Source organism: Notothenia rossii, assembly GCF_949606895.1.
Source record: "Notothenia rossii genome assembly, chromosome: 8".
Lineage (NCBI taxonomy): Eukaryota > Metazoa > Chordata > Actinopteri > Perciformes > Nototheniidae > Notothenia > Notothenia rossii.
Window position 1 is genome coordinate 49,662,420 of NC_136906.1, and position 19,383 is coordinate 49,681,802.

Consider the following 19,383-nt stretch of genomic DNA (forward strand, 5'->3'; position numbering starts at 1 on the left):
GCCGGATGTTCTCTTTCTTTTTGTCTATCCCAGAGTCTATTATCTATTCGTATAGCCAGAGCAATCAGAGAGTCTAAATCTTCTGGAAGATCTATTGTGGCTAAGTGATCTTTGACAAGGCCTGAAAGTCCATTTACAAAGGCGTCCAGCAAGGCCATATCATTCCAGCTACTGTCTGCTGCTATTGTCCTAAACTCGATGGCATAATCAGACACTCTTTGATTTCTTTGCTTGAGTTGAACTAGAGCTTTAGCCGCTTCTCTCCCTGGTGCTGTACGATCAAAAATCTTTTTCAGGGAATCAGTAAACAGTCTGAGTGATTTGCAAAGGGGAGAGTCTCTGGCCCATTCTGCTGTAGCCCAGGCTGCTGCTCTACCAGTCAAGTGTGTTATCATGAAAGCTATCCTAGACTGGTCTGTTGGAAAAGCAGAAGGCTGATGTTGATAATGCAGGTCGCATTGGACTAAAAAAGGACGACAGTCACCTGATTCTCTGGAGATGCTAGACGAGAGCATGAAAAAGGAGTAGGTCCTTGGATCACAGGATTCACAGCCTCAGGCAGGGGCGCAGCAGCCGAAAGACTTTGAGATCCAGCTTCCAGGTGAGCAAGGACACGGACAAGCTGATCTGCCAGGTGGTTTACTTGGCTGTTCACAGATATTTGGAAGCTTTCTTGACGACCACTCAAGTCTCTCACTCCCTGGTCAATTGATTTCAGCTGATCGTCATGCTGAGACAAAAGCGTGCCTTGTGAGCGCAGAGCTGCTCTGAACCTGTCTGAGTCGGCTGGGTCCATTCTTTGGCCAGATCGTACTGTTAAGAATGTCACAAGGCTCAGGACCCAAACGCACAACACCAGAAACAGGTCAGGATTAACAAGGTCTTTTAATTAAGGTCAAAACACAAAACGCTCACTTGGAGGATCAAAACTCTAAACAAAAACATCTACATGGACTATCAAAAATATACTTAACACGATCAAGGAATGACTGGTAGGCTTGACAAGACAAGACGAACTGGCACAGGACAAAGGGAGACGCAGACTATATATACACACTAGGTAAGGGGACACAGGTGGCAACAATTAAGGGAGGGGCTCACAATCACACTGGAGGGAAAAACACACAAGGGCAGGAATGCTCTGAAACGAGAGGGAAAGGTTACTACAAAACAAAACAGGAAATCAGAAGACAAAGCAAAAGACAAAAGGACTGAACTAAATAAATTAACTTGTGAGGCTGACAAGTGAGCGGCCCGACCAAGTAAGGAGACAGAGGCAGAACGTCTTGATACAACCCGGTGTGGGGATTTATTCATCTTTCGCACATGGTTGACAACATCAATATCCCCCAATGACTGTCTCCCACACTATTCCCTCTTCTTAATGAGCCCAACATGCCACCCTTTATAGACCCGCCAATTGGACCGTACCATCAAAAAGGGGTGGCATGTGCAGAGATGGTCAGCTCAGATAAGGACCGTAGTTATTCACAATAAACATTTAGTGGAGAATGACAAATATTCCTTTTCTTACATTATATTTAATTACTGGATGAAAAGAAAAAAACTTTATAAACTAACAAGCCAAACGTACATGATAACAAATCACCCCTGCCTCCAACCTGCTCCTTTAACCCCATCCGGAACGATAAAAAGGATCCGCTGTTTCCCCGGGGACCCTTTACGATGAAGGACCTTGGGACCGGAGACGGGAGAGCAGGCGGAGGTGAGTGTTATGATGTTGACTACTATAGGAGTAACTTGTACCATTAATGCACCTTATATCATGACCTTTACACGCTAAACATATCCTTTGCACATAATCTCAACCGCTGTCAATCTACACAAACCAACACTTTCGGCGCTCTCGCTATAACTCCCCTTTCTTTCCAGGTGGAGCCGAGAGTCCGACCAGCGTCTGCCAGACAACATCCCAATTTAATACAGTTGAATCATTTAATACACACTACATCAATAAACAGTATAAAATGTGCAAATATGCAATGTTTAACTGTACTGTGCAAATCCCGCTAATAAAGTGCAAACTGTTAACTAAAGTGCTGAGTGAAGTTACCTTGGTCACATAACTTAACACAAATGTATAAACACCACACTGGGTTGGGATTCATCCACTTGAATGTGCGCAGTCTTTTACCTAAACTAGATTTTGTCCGCATTTGGGCAAACTTGACTGACGCTGATGTCATTGTTTTATCAGAAACGTGGCTAAATAAATCTATTTTGGCCTCTGACATATCCTTAAATGGTTATAATTATGAAGGTAGATATGGTGCAAATGTGAGAGCGTGTAAAACCTGATGTGAGCACTTGCAGAAAAAAAATCTGAGCTTGTGTGCATACATTTACAATTGTATAAAATATCCACGTAACTGTGAACCAAATTTACACTTGTATAAAATATCCACGTAACTGTGAACCAAATTTGAAGTCACAGAAGAAAAAAAAAAGTTTTGTAGCTTGTAGAAATTTTTTTATCTTAGTGATGAAATATTCACTTGCAGAAAAATACATATTTTTTAAATATATTTTCCATTACAACCTCTCAAATCAATCATTACAACTTGACGAATCTGCTCTGTGGCAGTATAAATCGACGAATCTGCGCTCTTGACTTTTGCTACACTTCTTGCAATAAATGTGTTGCAAAAGTAATTTTCACCTGTAGATGTGGGGGGAGGGAGGGGGGTTGGCGCGAAGGGGCGGAGAAATCAGAATGACGAGGCTTGGGTCAGTCACACAGTCACAGCCATAGTCAGTAAGGTCGTACCGGATGACTGCGGGGCTAACGGTTTGTGTCGCTACCAGTCCGCTGACATGGCGCATCAACCAACGGTACATTTTGCCCATTACTTGCCCAGTATTACTTTGAATATTATTATTGTGATTGAGGATTAAATCCGCTTTGAAGACCACCGTTTTATATCGTGCAGTTTAGCGGCAAAATAACGTCAGTTAGCCAGCTAACGCTAGCTTTGTTGAGTTTATGCTAGCTAAACAAGTAGTGGTTGTAGTCTACAGAAGTAATTAATATATTATAGCCTACTGCTTTGGCACTAACGGTTGATAACCGTTTATGAAAATAAAACCAATTGAACTGTACTGAAATAATGACACGTTTTATAATTGTCTTGGGCTCCTGCTGTGTTTTTAAAGCCTTTGTAAATTATCCACACTATTTTCTATTTAGAATGAAGACTTCAGAATCTTAAAATCCCTTGACGTTTGTATGCAATTGTGCTAAATTCAACTCTTGAATCAAGAAAATATTAATATGTTTTCATGACATTAGTTATTTATATTTTGCCATCACTTAATTATACGTTTAATACATTTAAGTCAAGCTAGGTACATGTGATGGTAGCTAGTTAGTGCTCTTACCTGTGAGGCCTCCTCCAAACAACATAATAACCAGACTGTATCATTAAAACTAAGTACCAGTTCTAGATCCTTGACTTTAGAAAAACAATTCAAGAGACAAAATGTATTTAAAGATCAATCTTTATTTGAAGGTGCTTCTTAACCTGATATATTAGTTATGCAGTAATAGTATTGACAATCTAAAAAAACTGAGCAACTCAACTGTCAACTTTATATTTCTCATTGTCTAAAGCATTTATTATTTGCTTATTCTTTTTTCCCCTCATATTCAGTGTGGACGGATTGAGACAGCGTGGTGTCCATAGAGCTGCAGAGACTTCAGGGAGAAACCTCTGTGTGATGGACGTCCTGTCTGTTGGTTTGGAGAGGACTGAGGGTCTTTCATCAGCGAGGGGGACCAGGCCTGATGGAGGAGCCCATGCTGGGCATAGCTGATACCACCTGCATAGGCCTAGTCGGGCACGTTATCTGACTAAATGTGTTTACTTATACATTTAATAGGCTTTACATCTTCTGTCCATATGTGCTTTTTATTTAAAACATTTTTGATTAACTTTTGGTTCACATTTCAATAAATTGTATTTGTATTTGCACTCCTTTCGTCCATTATTCTTACTGAAAATAGATTACACATTCACATCTGACTGAAGATTGGCCCCATTTATTTGTGACATTGCAAACTCTGCGGTACAAGGCACAAGTGTTGTGAAGCTCATAAAGTGAGGCAAGTAGAAATAATCAGCTGATGGAGTGTAGATGTGGAAATAGATGCATCCCATCAGCTGACTATGTTTTTCGCCACACTTTATAAGCCTGACTATAACATTGTGTTAATGTATTGTAACCCTTGTTATATTAGCACAGGCGGAGCCCTCTACTGGACTCTATGGGTACTACCTTACCCTGCGAGCATTCTCCCACTTAGACTTCTATAGACGTGGCCGGCCTTGGGCGGGCCTACCTGAATGCGTGCGCATCACACCGTATAAAAGGAGGCCTCGCCTCCTGACTGTCATCCTACACCTCTCTTCAGCGAGCGGAATAGGACAGACAGTGCCCTGAGTAGAGGGCTCCGCCTGTGCTAATATAACAAGGGTTACAATACGTAACCCGACATATCTCTCACAGGCTCCGCCCTCTACTGGACTCTATGGGTACAGTGAGTGGAGCCCCGATGTATATGCGCACTGTCGTCCAATAACAACATTCCACCCTACTGCCCCTGACCGGCCTTTCTGGTCAGCAGATGCTGGCCCTTAGGCGGACGGGGAGAACCCCCGGCCCTGTATGGGCTCACTGTGCACCCATCTTCCCTAGTCCCTAAGGATCGCAGGGAGAGTGTCAGTGCCCATGCCCCACACTCAGACACTGACCCCGTGAAGAGTTTGTGTGGACTAAAGTGTGGAGGGCTACCCCCCTCCTGCACCCCGGCAGGAGAGCAGCCCTCCAGCCCTGTAAGGGCCCAGCGCGCCCCTCGCCCATCCCGGGACCCTCAGAGGGCCCGAGAACAGCGAGGGCGCATTACGTCCGGGGAAGGGGTCAGATGCCAGCTGACCCACAACCCCCCCCCCCCCTACCAGTCCTGTGTTGCCCCCGCAAGCACAGACGAGGAGAAAGAGCCCGACCCGCCAAGAGATAAAACCTTATGAGGGGGCCTGGCGTGGACCAAGACGCCGCGGTGCATATATCCTCCACACTCATACCGCTGAATAAGGCTGTCGACGCAGTCACAGCCCGTGTGGAGTGCGCACGAACCCCCCGTGGGGCAGGCTCTCCCCAGTGCAATGCACTCGCAGAGCCAGCCTGCCAGGCCTTTCTTGGACAGAGCTTTCCCGATCACCCCGCCCCCGAAGCACACGAACAGCTGTTTGGTGCGTCTAAGGGCAGCCGTGCGCTCCACATAACATGCTAGCGCACGCACCGGGCAGAGGAGGTGCAGTTTAGCTTCCCTGTTCCCACCATGGGGGGGGGGAAGACTACAACCCCCTAACTGAATAGCCCTTGACCTGAATGCACTCCTTAGGCTCTTGGGCACAAAGGAGGGGTTCGGTCTGAGTGTCGCGCCGCTCCGGTCACCCCGAATCAGTAAACGGCTCGGGTGCACCGACAGAGCGGTTAACTCTGACTCTTCTTTAGCTGACGTTAAGGCAAGAAGCAAAGCTGTCTTCCACGACAGAGCTTTTAGGGAGGAGAGCTCCAGTCCCGGGAAATGGAGGGCTCTCGGAGATAATACCACCTCTGAAGCCCATAACCACAGCCTCTCCGCTGTGGTCAACAAGGCGGCGGAGCGGACTCCGCCCTGCCTGTTGATATAAGCCACTGTGGTGCTGTTGTCACTCCTGACCATTACATGTCTCCCTTGAATTAGGGGCATGAAATGCTGGAGGACTAACACTACCGCCCATAGCTCTAGGACAGTGGTCGCCAACCAGTCGATCGCAGACCGTTAAAAAAAAAAGTAACAAAGGAAAGAAAAATTAATTCATGTTTGAAAAATACTATATATAATCATCCACCACCCCGTTAGCAGGTGCCACTTGATTGACGTATATTTGAGACACCTCAATAATATAATACATTAACCCTGCTTTACATGAACCTCATCATGACACAAGAGAGGACGGCAGAACTGTAATTTTCCGTGTTCAGTGAACGCAACAGAGGCAAGACACCAGACCAATCAGAGAGTTGCATGGAAATACACGTGTGCTTGTGTCATTCAAGCTCGGCTCTGTGTGTGTGTGGCAATAGCGCATTTAGTGTGATAGAGAGGGAGAGAGAGAGGGAGAGAGGGTGAGAGGGAGAGAGGGAGAGAGCGGCACCGGTCCTAGCGGGGACCGTGATGTTAGCATCTGGTTAGCTAGCTGCACTAAAGGACATAAGGAGCTGTTTCCACAACAAGCTGGAGGAGGGTCCTCTCCTGTCAGACTGAGGGGCTCAGGTGAGCTAAAGGACTCTTGAGTGTTTAGAACGGTTTTGTCACAAATTATTCAAAAGATTATTTCCCCGGCACACCTTCATATGATCATTATAGTTATACAAACAATAAGAGAATAAAGGAAAAACAGGTATGAAATACTATATGGCAGTAAAACAAGAATACAGTTTAAAAGGGGAGTGATTTGTAAAATATCCATAAAGAAAATCTGTTTACAGTTCTGTTCATATGGGTGCTGAGAGAGGTATCCATAGATCTCTTCATGTTGCTCTCAAAGTGCACCAGATTGATGCTTTCAACTTCAATATTTAAAAAAAAATCTTCCCGGGGGAACATTCCCCCGGACCCCCCTAGAGGAGGTGAGGACCCCCCTAGAGGAGCTGAGGTCCGCCCCCCAATAACGCTTTACCCCTGCCTATATGCCGTGAGCTGATTATGGAACCTTCATTGTAACAGTAATTCAGATGCAATTAGCCTATATAAAAGGCCTCAAATTGGAAGCATTGTCTGGGCCGTCTTTTTCACTCAATTCTGCAATAGGTAGATCTTGCCTTTCACCTAGGCCGAGGTCAGTGATCTTGGGCTAAAAAGGTTGGTGACCCCTGCTCTAGGAGGTTGCTGTGTCGAGACTCTGTTAGAGCCCAGCGCCCACCTATAGCCCTCTTCAGGCAGGTCCCTCCCCATCCTGTTCTGGATGCGTCCATGAGCACTGTGATGTAGGAGGTCATCCGTCCCAGTGGAGACCCCCTCCGGAGTTGATCCGGGGACCCCCAAAACCAGAGGTTGCCCTCCACTGAGGGGGGGATGGTCACCAGCCGCCGTTTGTGCTCTTGGGATCCCAACGCAGGCTGGAGAACCACCTCTGCAGGCGGCACATATGCAGCAACCAAAATGTGGCCACATTGTGAGCAGCCGCCATGAGACTCAAAGTCTGCCTGACAGTTAAAGCTGTCACTGACGCCCCCTGTCGCAGCCTGTGAACCGCCCGAAGAAGGGAGGCACTTCTGCTCTCTGACAGGGTGGCGCGTAGCGCTCCTGCATCGAGCACCACTCCCAAATACAACGCCTGTTGATGAGGTATGGGGGTGCTCTTTTTCCAATTGAACGCAAAGCCTAATTTGGTTAGGTGTTTGATCAATTGTGCTGTGCAAAACATTGCCTGTTCCCGGGACCCAGCCACGACTATGAGGTCGTCTAGTAAAATAAAACTCTCATGCCGTGGGCGCGCAGCGGTTGAAGCGCTGTGGCCACACATTTGCTGAATGTGCGTGGGGATAAGGAATAGCCGAACGGCAGCCTGTTGTACTCGTAGGCTATCCCCTGGAAGGCAAAACGCAGACACTTTCTGTGCTCTGGAGCAATTTCTACATGAAAGTACGCATCTTTCAGGTCGATGGTGGTGAACCAATCGCCTGGCTGCACAAGCCCCAGTAACTATTTCATAGTTAACATGCGGAATTTCCTGCAGGAAATGTGGCGATTTAGGCCGTGGAGATCTAGAATAGGTCTGAATTCCCCTGTCTTCCTGAGAACCAGGAAGTACATGGAGAGACCCCCTTTTCTCTGTGCTGAGGGTGCACAACAGACAAAGCCTGTTTCTGCACCAGAGCCTGAATCGCTGCTAAGAGGAAACACATCTCCTCCCGGGAGGCCAGATTTACCTCTTGCATGCCCATAACAAAAGGTGGGTGTGGGACACCCACATGTGATACAGTGGTACAGTGCATAGACATGTGGTACAGTGGGACGCTGCAAAACTGGAGTGAAAAGCCCCGTCTCAGCGTCCTGTCCATCCAACTTGTTAGTTTCCATTCCCCAGAACATTGTGTTAATGGATCAGCTGTGGGGCCGCAGCTATGAAGCTGTGATACTCTCTGATGACCCGTTCCGCCGCAAAACTCCGCGCGAAGGGAAGATTTGCCCATGGAGGGTTGACACAGGAAGGGCCGATTATTTATTGAGGAACCTGAACGCACAAACGCGCGCTGTTGCGCGCGCTCCACCATAATGCTGTTCTCACCACTACGGTAAACAGCATTAATCGTAGTCTTTATAGGCGTGTTTTTTTTTACTACGGTCCCTGAACGCACCGCCACACGCTCCTGTGTGAGTGCGGGCTCCGCCATAATGCAGCCTTTACCACTACGGAAAACTGCATTAATTGGAGTCTTTGCTCTAGGCGTAGTGTGTTCTCTGAGAGTAATACGCCGGCCATAATGTCCCTGTACCCGAATAGCGCTCTCCTTTAGATAGCACTCCTGCGGTTCATCCCTCTCATCTGCGCATGCCCACTAGCCACCTTCTTTACAGGAGCTACAGCTGGGGCAGCGAATGGGGAATTTGTACGGTTATCATCGCGTGTAAGTGTAGCATTTGTGGAACCCAAAAGACACTTATATTTGGATACAGATCACCTCATTCTTATTAGAAAACGTAGTGATCTGCTGCATTGTACAGGGAGGAGGCGGGATTCGCCCTCTCGTCCCGGGCGGAGATATTTTCTCCCCCCGCCATCAGATCCGTGAAGACGGGCAGCGCGTCCCCGTGAGTGCCGGCACGCCGGTTCCACAGGGTGGGCCGGAGAGGTGGAGGGCGCAGCAGGCACGGAATCTCTGTGCCGGCGCCTCTCCCTTCGTCTCACCGTCGCGCCGCGCTCCCTCGTCTGCAGGAAAGCCTGTGGAGGAGGAGCGCGCGCTGCGATGACTCTCTACTGAGGTCTTGTTAGGACACAGCTGAGTTTCCATTCCCCAGGACATTGTGTTAATGGACAAGCACTCAGCTGTGGGGCCACAGCTAAGAAGCTGTGATACTCTCTGGTGACCCGTTCCGCCACAAAACTCCCCGCGAAGGGAAGATTTGCCCATGGAGGGTCGACACAGGAAGGGCTGATTATTTACTGAGGACCCTGAACGTACCGCGCGGCTCGCCCTCGGGGGAGGTGGGCCGCGTGCGCCGTCACAATGCCTTCTCTTTGAAACGGACATTATGTGGAAAAGTGGAATTGTGGAAAGAGATGACTCTTACTCTGGGATAAATGCAATCATTTTTAGTGAATGCATTTCTCCCCACACACACACACCACTCTTGAACTAGAGTTTACAGACGTAAACCACCGTTCTCCTGCGGAGGTCCCTGAAAGCCCCGCGCCCACTCTCACGAGGGCCGCGCGCCCACGTATTAATGCTGTATTTCCCATTCAACGGCGAAATACATTAATCGGAGCTATTATACCAGGCAAGGTGTGTTCTCTGACAACAGCACGCCGGCAATAGCGTCTCTTGAACCGGCACAGTGCTTGACAGCACTCGGTTTATTCCACTCACGTGCACACGCCCACCTGCTGGCTCCCTTTACTGGGGTTCACAGCAGGGGCGGGGAGTTTAGGACAGTGTTTCTTCCTCTGGGGATGGGCAAGAAGCAACCACGCTGCGATTGCTCCTTATCCCGTGAGCAAGGAGATCGATCAAAAAAGAACCCTTCCGAAAACACGGGGGCTCCCAGGAGATCAACACGGTCCTCTTGGGAAAGCGCCACGCGGCGTGATATCCCAGGGACATCACACGGCGGGCAGCGGCGGCGGCGGCCTGTGATGAAGTAGGGTCGACCCTATATCATGTGAAGCCACCGAGCACCGGTCCCCGGGGGAACCGGGCCTGGAGCAAGGCCCATGGACCAAGCTACTTATTCGGCCTTGCGGCCATATAATCGCTCTGACCTGGTGAGGCAGGGGCATCTCTAGCAATGAGTGAGTAGCCCACACACCCGCCGCCATGATCATCATCCAGGGAGAGTACAGCCCTGCGGCACCGCCGTGGCCATATCCTGCGGGTCTCTAGCAGTGGCGACTCCCTGGAGGTATGATAACTCCTTCTTCTTCAAACGTCTTTCAGTCTCTCGTGGAATCACTTCCGCTGCTGAAGAGAAAAGGATGACAGTCAGGAGGCAAGGCCTCCTTTTATACGGTGTGATGCACGCTCATTCAGGTAGGCCCGCCCAAGGCCGGCCACGTCTATAGAAGTCTCAGTGGGAGAATGCTCGCAGGGTAAGGTAGTACCCATAGAGTCCAGTAGAGGGCGGAGCCTGTGAGAGATATAACCACCCCTTCTCTGAGGTGCAGGCAGCGTCACAAACAAATGATGGTCCTGATAGACTACAAAAATATTCGGTGTTTTCACAATAAAAGTAGTTTCTTAGTGAATGTCCTGTACTGGTCTTAAAATCTCATAAAATCAGCTTTTAATTTTCCTCTTGGATGTTCTTCTTGACCCTCAAAGAAAGAGGAGATGTCTTTCAGGCATGTCCTTTCCTAACAAAAATGACAGGAAACATAAAACATATTATTGCAGAACAAGTGTGTTATTTATGAAAGCGGTGTGTTTGTGTGTTTAGGTGCTGTAGATATAATTATTTTGTAATTGTAATCAGATTATGAATGAACAGTATGAAATTCATCAACATTGAAATATATGTTATTATCAAAATAATATTTAACTGTTATCAAAACCTAGTGCAACTGTAGAAGTTTGCTCTGTTGTCTCACTGAAAGAATAACTTTTACCATGTTTTTTACAAACAATATTGAGAGATAAATAGTAGCAGTTCTCACTATGTGTTAAATATCTTTGCCTTCAATACATTAAATTAGAAAGCTGACAAAATCATATTGCTTGTTAACATCTAAATGTAACTTTTTGCATGGAAAAAATCCTCAACTTCACTGATGTGTAGGTGATTTAGTATTGTTTAATGGAATGTATATCAGTGTATTAAAGTCAATACTTCATTTATTTAAACCAATATATTTCTTGGTTCCTTGTACAGTATGAAAAAATAGTATTTGTACCTGTGCTGAAGTTCAGTGCTGTGAGGAGTCCAGTTCTGTCTCTCACTCTCTGGTCCAGCCTGTCTGCATCACCTGGACACCTTAAACCAGGGGTGGCCAACCAGTCAGAGGTTGAGAGCCAAATTTGTTCTATGTTACTGCAAAGAGCCACATCAAACACACAGTCACTGATACCGCTTGTTTCAGTTTTTTGTTTTCTGGAGACAAGATTTCAACCACGTCACTGATGCATTTTTGTGGCATTGGGATATATATTTTTTAAATCCTCTGGAGCAGAGAGAGGAGCTGTGGATTATTGTTATTGATTAATGCATCAGTATTTCTTAGGGTCAAAAACACTAAACTCACAACTTAAAATGGAAGCGTTTAGTTTATTTAATAAAAGAGCACATGTTCAATGTGAAAAGTGACAGTTATACAGTAGATTATTTGCAATTTGGTGCTATATATATATTTAAAAAAAAATTATATATATTTTTTAAACACGTATAATTTCAGGGGGGCGCGGGGGCTCCGTTGGCGGGGATCCGTTGGCGAGGCGCAGCGCCCCTCCAAGACAATGGTAGGGGAAACACTGGATATTGTTTAATCAACGACAGGTTTTCCCCCCCTCAAAAGGTGATTCACTGCATCGCAGGTATTATTGTGATTGGCTCTTGGGCCACATCAAAATTAGATGCGCTGTCATCCTCTCATACTGACACCTGAAACCACACATACACACGTAGGAAAAGCCGGGACGAAAGTAACATGGGACGAAAGTAACATGGGACGAAAGTAACGGAGCGATTTTATCCGAGCCCAAACATCTTTGACCGGCCAAATTATGTCAGAATTATCAGCATCCAATACTTAACAGACCTACTAAATACAGTGGCGTTTTCTCCTGGAGGCCAAGGGAAGCCAGGCTTCCCCTGTTTTTTCGGATTGTAGTTATAATTTTAATAAATAAATAAAAACACTTCGTTTAGTTTAGGAAATTCTTTGTTGTGTGTTGCTGCCGGCCCTTCTCTCCCCCATTCTCAGTGAGTATTTTACAAAGAGTGAAACAGTGCCCCTCTAGATGTTATGGTGAAACAGTAGATTGCACTCTCTGCTGCGAGAGGAGGCCAGCCGAAATGTGCTTCCCTTGGTGAAAAAAAAAGGAGGGATTGACCAATCAGATGAGGCTCACGTCATGCCCCTGCCAACCTGTGATTGGTCAGGGCCATGCCAAGGGAAGCCAGAGGCGACTGGCTTCCCTTGCCTCACAATCCAATCAAATCGCATCAACTTAGTGGTGCAGTGACGCGTCCCAAAAAGCGGAAGTAAGCTGCGCTCGGTTTCCCTCAACAAAATAGCAATGGGATTTCTCCATAGGATTTTGGAAAATATAGCTAGAAAAAAGGTCAGTGGAAAACGAACCTGTTACAGAGCTGCCAACATACACGATTTTGGCGTAGCAGATACGATTTCCAGGCCCTAATTACGCCGCTACGCTTGACTTGAATATCCTACGCATTACCTAACAAATCGAAAAATGAATCGGTGAGCTGGCAGCCTCGTGCATGTGTTGACATCCAACCAGCACTAAAGCTCACATATAAGCCGTTTTATGATTCGTCCCTTGCGTTGGCAAAGAGCCAATAGGATCGGCTGTACTTCTTTTTTGTAATGCCCTCACTACTGTTACCAGGATGCTATGCTGTTTTGGCTCCCGCTGTTGATGAAGAATTCTATTCATGTAGACCAGTGCCGTGCGGTGAGGTTCGTAGCTGGCTTTCAGAGTCAGATAGGCCTATGTGAAAAATATGTGAAGTCAATAGAGTATATTAAAACATACCCGTACTTTTTGGACTATAAGCCGCGCCTTTTTTCCCATTTTTCGACGCTGCGGCTTATGTAACGGTGCGGCTAATCTATGGATTTTTACAGCTAACGGCCAACACCTTTAACTCTATGGGCTCTATGGCCGGTCCGCGGACCCCCACCTTTAAGCGGCGGGTTCCAGCAGGAAAAGCTGGAGGTCGGAAAAGAGTGAGACAGGTAGCGCGCAAAAGTAAAAGTGGAACCGAGAGTGGTACGAGAGACAGAACGAGAGCAAGACAGACAGACATTACGAGAGCGAGACAGTTTGTCCCCGTACCACTGGTTGAAAACCGCTGCTCTAGATCACTGCCGGTACGTGCGCTGGGAGCGCACCGTTTAATTTTGAAAGTTGAAAAGTTTGTGTGTCTGAAACACTATGTGATACAGTACAGTTTACACAGCACAGTACATGTTCTGTAGCTACTATTGCAATAAATGCTAACACTTGAATACGTTATGCAAATATGCAACTTGTTTGTTGAAATGTTAATAAATGGGAGCTTCCTCAAACAGCCATCTCTTTCCCGACAATCCCCTCTGTGCACGAACCCTTACATATGGTAATTAAACATTAAAACACCTGCGGCAGATTCATCGGGGTAAATCATTATGGTTACATACTGTTACATATATATATCGGGGTAAAACCATCAAGCATCTTTGTAACAGAGCAGGGAGGCATTATACAGGAGGGGATATTTCCTCACTAGCATCTTTGTTACAGAGCAGGGAGGCATTATACAGGAGGTGCTAATTTCTCACTAGCTCCGCTAGCCTTTCTCTTAAATTCAACGGCGCGTGCCGTCTAACATAGACAATCACACTGTGACTGGTCGATCGAGTTATCTTCTGTCCCGTCGTATGAAACAAGCATTTTAGCTCAAGCAATGATCTCAGTAAATCGGGACGTGAAGTGATTAATGGAGTCTAGTGTCCAGGCTTTCGCACGCCCTCCTCATTGAGACAGAGATAGCCTACTGTTTGCCTCCCCTCTGCTTTTTCACCGCGGGTTTATGTCAGATCAGCAAGACTACAACACATAGGCCTACCTAAAATACATTACCTACTCAATGGATAGAAAGGACATAATACGAGTGTCTACAAACATTTCACAGACAATGAGAGAAAAAGGCATGCGTTTAATCCAGTTTGTGAGGGATTGCTCAATCTGACGTGAGGCGCCGCTCTTTGCTGCCTTACCCCGCTTGTCTCCTCTCTGTTTGAACCATAGACTGGTTTGAACAGGTCACGAGCAAATTCAGCTATTTTGGTTATAAAATTATTTAAGATAATTGGAATCATACAAAAATTACATTTATAGCACAGATAAGTAGAAAATATTAATATCTGTTTTATTTCATTATATAATTTAACATATGTGTTGTGTTTTTATTATCTTAATTTCTAATGGACCAATGATAATTCGTGAATACACTATGCCCGCGAAATCGCGGAGCGAGCTGTCAGTTGAAGTCTATCAAAAATGGATGGTGAACGTACTTGTCCTCCGCCGAAAAAGCGGCGAATTTCTGAACAGCGCTTCAAGCTAGAATATAACGCAGAATGGCCGACCATCACCCGGTCGAAGCTGGACGACTTCCACGCTTACTGTATGTTGTGTAAGGCAGATTTTAGCGTGAGGCATGGGGGCCGACACGACGTTGAAAAGCACACCAGGACTGCTAAACACACGTCATACAAGGCGGCAGTGGAAGCTACAAGGCCCATCGCGGGCTTCTTTACGGTTGACAGTGACACCAGTGTCATAAATGCCGAAGTGCTCGCTGTGGACTTTCTGGTGGAACACAACATCCCGATCGCGGTGGCCGACCACATCGGGCCACTGGTGAAAAAGATGTTTCCGGACTCGAAAATCGCTGGTAAGGCTCAAATGACAAATAGCCTCAATTCATCTCAAGCATTCATAGGCATAGATTTATATCTGTATACTGTCACAATACACTCTACAATCTGTACAGACTAGCCTATATAAAACAGTTACAGTACTGCCCTGGTTGATAATCTGATTTAAATCTTGCAAATTAATGATTGCTAATTTATACTGATACTGTATCATTCTGATAAACATTTTTCATTTTATGTAAAGGTGAAAAAAAAATAGCCTAGGCCAACTTACTCTACAGAGGATTAATATCATGATTGTAATTCTGCAATTCTGTGTAATCTAGAGTATAATCATGATAATACAATTCAATATTTTTGTGATTGCAATTGCAGGAAAGTATGGGTCTGGTCGCACAAAGAGCAGCGCCATTGTTGGAGCCCTTGCCAAGGAGGATGCGTCTGTGATCACGGAGGCAATGAGGACAGCTCCATACTCCCTAGCCACGGATGGGAGCACTGACTATGGAGACTGTAAGCTGTATCCTCTTGTTGTGAAGTACTTTGATCGAGGACTTGGGCGTGTTCTGACAGTACTGCTATCTTTGCCAGAGTGTCATGAGGCATCTACTGGGCAGAACATATTCAAACTCATTGACAATGAACTTGAGAAACGTAGCATATCCTGGGACAACTGCATGAGTTTTGGGGCAGATAATGCCATGGTGATGCAGGGACTCAAAGCTGGCACGGCAGGCTACATCAACAAAAAAAACAGTGCAGTATATGTGCTGGGATGCCCGTGCCATCTAATTCATCTAGCTGCAGAAAAAGCTGCTGCTCAGCTTCCAGTGTCCATTGAAGAGCTGCTGGTGGACATATACTTCTACCTAGACAAATCCAGCAAGAGGAAACAGGGACTGAAGAAATTTCAGGATCTGTGTGGAGTGGAAATGAGAAAGATTGTTAAACATGTAAGTACGAGGTGGCTCTCTTTAGATAAATGCATCGCCAGGTTGTTGCAGCAGTGGCCTGCATTGCTGCAATACTTTGAGTCAGAACAGTCTGGGCACAGCAGCAAGAACAAATCCACGCAGAGCAGCAGCAAGGACAAGACCACGCAGAGCAGCAGCAAGGACAAGACCACTCACAGTGTTAGCAAGGACAAGTCCACGCAGAGCAGCAGCAAGGACAAGTCCACCCACAGTGTTAGCAAGGACACATCAACCCACAGTAACGGCAGCAAGGACAATTCTCAGTTTGATTTGGCAGGCTATCTCTTTCGCCAACAAAACCTAGCCAAATTCAGTCAGGGAAAGAAAACACCAGCAGCTGCAACCACACAGCCCAAGACTGCAACGGCAAAGCCCAACACATCTAGCGCTGCACCCACTCGGCCCAAGACATCTAGCACTGCACCCACTCAGCCCAAGACATCTAGCACTGCACCCACTCAGCCCAAGACATCTAGCACTGCACCCACTCAGCCCAAGACATCTAGCACTGCACCCACTCAGCCCAAGACATCTAGCACTGCACCCACTCAGCCCAAGACAGGGGCACAACAGAGAGTGCAGAGGGCATGTCAACATCTGCAGGACCCAACATTCCATCTTTACTGCTACTTTCTGAGTGCGGTCCTGCCGATATTTGATGAGGCCAACACTCTGCTGCAGCTAGACAAACCCTGCATACAAGTACTACACAGGACTTTGACCACACAGCTGAAGAATCTCTTGAACCGATTTGTGAAGCCTCAGGTGATTAATGCAGCTGCTAAGGTTCACCAGGTACCATTTAGGGAACCAAGCAACCAGAAGAGCAATGAGACCTTGTTCATTGGGCAAAACACCAGAGACTTCATAGCAGATCACCCTGAGCTTGAGGAGCTGCAGCTGGCCCAGGTCTTCAGCGCTGTGCGGGCATTCTACATGAAGGCTGTTGAGTACATGGTGAAGAAGTTTCCCTATGATGACCCAGTGTTACGGAATGCTTCTGTGGCTGACATGTCTGCACGGGACAGCGCAGAGTTCAATTCTGTGAGGTACTTCACAGGCAGATTCCCCTGCTTGAAGATGAATGCTGAGGAGATGGACAAGCTTGAGGGTCAATTCATGACCTACCAAACCGATGCTCTGCCAGAAAGCATCACCAGCTGTGACAGACCAGACACACAGTGGCACCTGATGAGTCAGCTGAAGGATGGAAATGGCCATCTCAAGTACCCTTTACTCTGCAAGGTAATGCTGGCTATCCTCTGCATCTTCCATTCCAATGCAGACTGCGAACGCATCTTCAGTCTTGTCACAAAAAACAGAACGGAGTTCAGACCTAGTATGGGAATGGAGACCCTGAGTAACCTCATTACCCACAAACAATTCATGGTGGCAAAGGGGTCTGTCTGCTACAAGCAGGCGTACTCCAAGACAACTCTTGCCAAGGCCAAGTCAGCAACCTATGACCATCTAAAGTGAGAGGTTGATCAGATGGTCATGTCACAGCCAAAGGTTCCCTTGAGTTGAACTCTGTTCTAAAAAAGGCTGTGTACAGGTTTTTCATGTGTTATTGTTCAGTATTGTTTCATGATGAATTCTGTTCGGTTAATAAAAATATTTTTTTGTGTATGTTGGTGTTTAATTGTGTGCAACAGTACAGGGAAAAGGAGAAATTATACACAAAAAATTTACTTTGCAGAAAAACATGTCCTAATATGACCTAGATTGCATCTCAGAGCATGTAAAGTCTCTGGCTTCTGATAAGATAAGATAAGATAACTTTTATTAATCCTGTAAGGGAATTGCACATGTTATAGCAGCAGGGTGATAGGAAAAGGAATAGGGAACTATATATACATACAATTTACAGTAAAATAGAAACAGTTGAATACAAAAGATAAATAGAAATAAGTAAAGTAAAAATGAAATAAGGGGGCATTCTGGGGGCTTCGGCGGACCTCGGACCCCCCGCCGGAAAAAAAATTGCCTTCCTCCGCTCGGCATGCTACTACTTTCTATAACACAATGTTGGCAGCTCTGCTGTTAGGTAAATGCAGGTTTTGTTCAGTCGGATAATATCCACATGTCTACCCTACTTTTATAATTTTTAAATCATAAATCTAATCGATAGAAGATAGATAGCGTCACTGCACCACTCTCACCGCCGTTAGAAAGTAGAAAGCAACTGAAGCAAGTGCAATTATGGAGGGTGGAGATTTGGATAATTTAATCAAAAATAATTGTACTAAACTTCCGCTGCAGCAGCAACAACAAATACAATCTGATGATAGGCCAATGCCCAACATGGAGCTGTGTACAGTGAAAGCAATTCTAGAACCCTGAAGGCAGGAGAGACTGAAAAGAGTCAAGGAAAGCTTATAAAAGTTAACAGCATTTAATTACACAAAAGATGCGGTGGTGTACAAAATGAAATGTGCGAGTGGAGGCGCTCTCCACATCCAACGACCGGTCAGTACAGGTCAGGGGGTAGAAGAGATCAATTCTTGGCTTGCTCTTCCTGTTGGCATCTGAGGTCTTCTCCTATTAGCCAGCGTGTCGTCGGGGGGCGGGTCCAATGCAATTCCTGCCTTTTTCTGTAGCTAAATTACATCATTCTGGTGTCTGTGGTTATTTAAACATTCCCTGTGTTAGAAATTAAAATCAATGTTTTGATGGTATAATGTAGCTTAAACATACCGTCAGTTCAAACGCTCTTTTATACTGAAAAACCAGAAATTCTTGTGCACAAGCAGTTAAGCTTTTATTCTGAAAATCCTTCATCTACGGTTAGCATGTAGCATGTGGTTAATATACGATTTCCTAAAGAGGTGAATTGAGGAGCGAAATGACTTGGTGTGGTGAAAACCGAAACCTACTGATTTAACACTACAACGATAGATGTCGAGATATTACCATGCTGAATATTAAATGAAGGTACAGTTTATTTGAATACATTATTGTTTACAGACGAGTAGCATGTGACAACATCCGGAATGACCGGCAACCAAACGAACCGAGAAGTATTGTTTAGAGTATTGATTACAGCGTTTAGAATGTGTTAAATGAAAAGTGATGAAAGAGAATATGAGGAGAAACGGCGTGTTAAGCATATATTGAATGTGAAAAGAACCTATCCTCTGTTTAAATGCAATAACGGACATTGGAGACGAGGTGAGCCGGCTGGCGGGGAGGAGCCAGCAGAGGATATATATAGCAGCGCCGGAGGAGAGATCCGGGGTCTTCTTCTTGCTCAGGAGAACCGGACCACAGCTGTTTGTCTGACGGAACAATATTCTGTCTGTAACACTACCGCGCCTTTTTTAATTAAAGTATCCCATTTGAATCTTTTCAGAGACTCCATTTAGTCTCATTTTAAAGCTTCTCTCCTGGACGCGAGAATAAAGAACATATTTAACAATTGGCGAGCTAGCCAGGATCTCGCAAAACCGGGAGAGACTACAGCAGGCTGCTTGCTGGACCCGCTGGCATCCGTTCAGCACACAGAGAGCTCAAATCAA

General features: G+C 46.0%; 1 protein-coding gene and 2 long non-coding RNA genes across 3 annotated transcripts in view; all 3 read left to right on the top strand.

The window, feature by feature from the left end:
- LOC307016374 overlaps positions 1-19,383 on the top strand; it is a 157,711-nt gene that overhangs the window by 47,490 nt on the left and 90,838 nt on the right. The window lies entirely within an intron of this gene.
- On the top strand, positions 2,758-3,992 carry LOC307016432. Its single transcript, XR_013801804.1, has 2 exons — positions 2,758-2,853; positions 3,672-3,992. It is a non-coding gene; the product is annotated as an uncharacterized lncRNA (long non-coding RNA).
- On the top strand, positions 12,583-17,494 carry LOC307014224 (uncharacterized protein). The gene is made up of 2 exons (XM_079642057.1): positions 12,583-14,908; positions 15,267-17,494. The coding sequence occupies exons 1-2, from the start codon at positions 14,512-14,514 to the stop codon at positions 17,342-17,344; spliced, it is 2,475 nt and encodes an 824-aa protein (XP_079498183.1). The 5' UTR covers positions 12,583-14,511; the 3' UTR covers positions 17,345-17,494.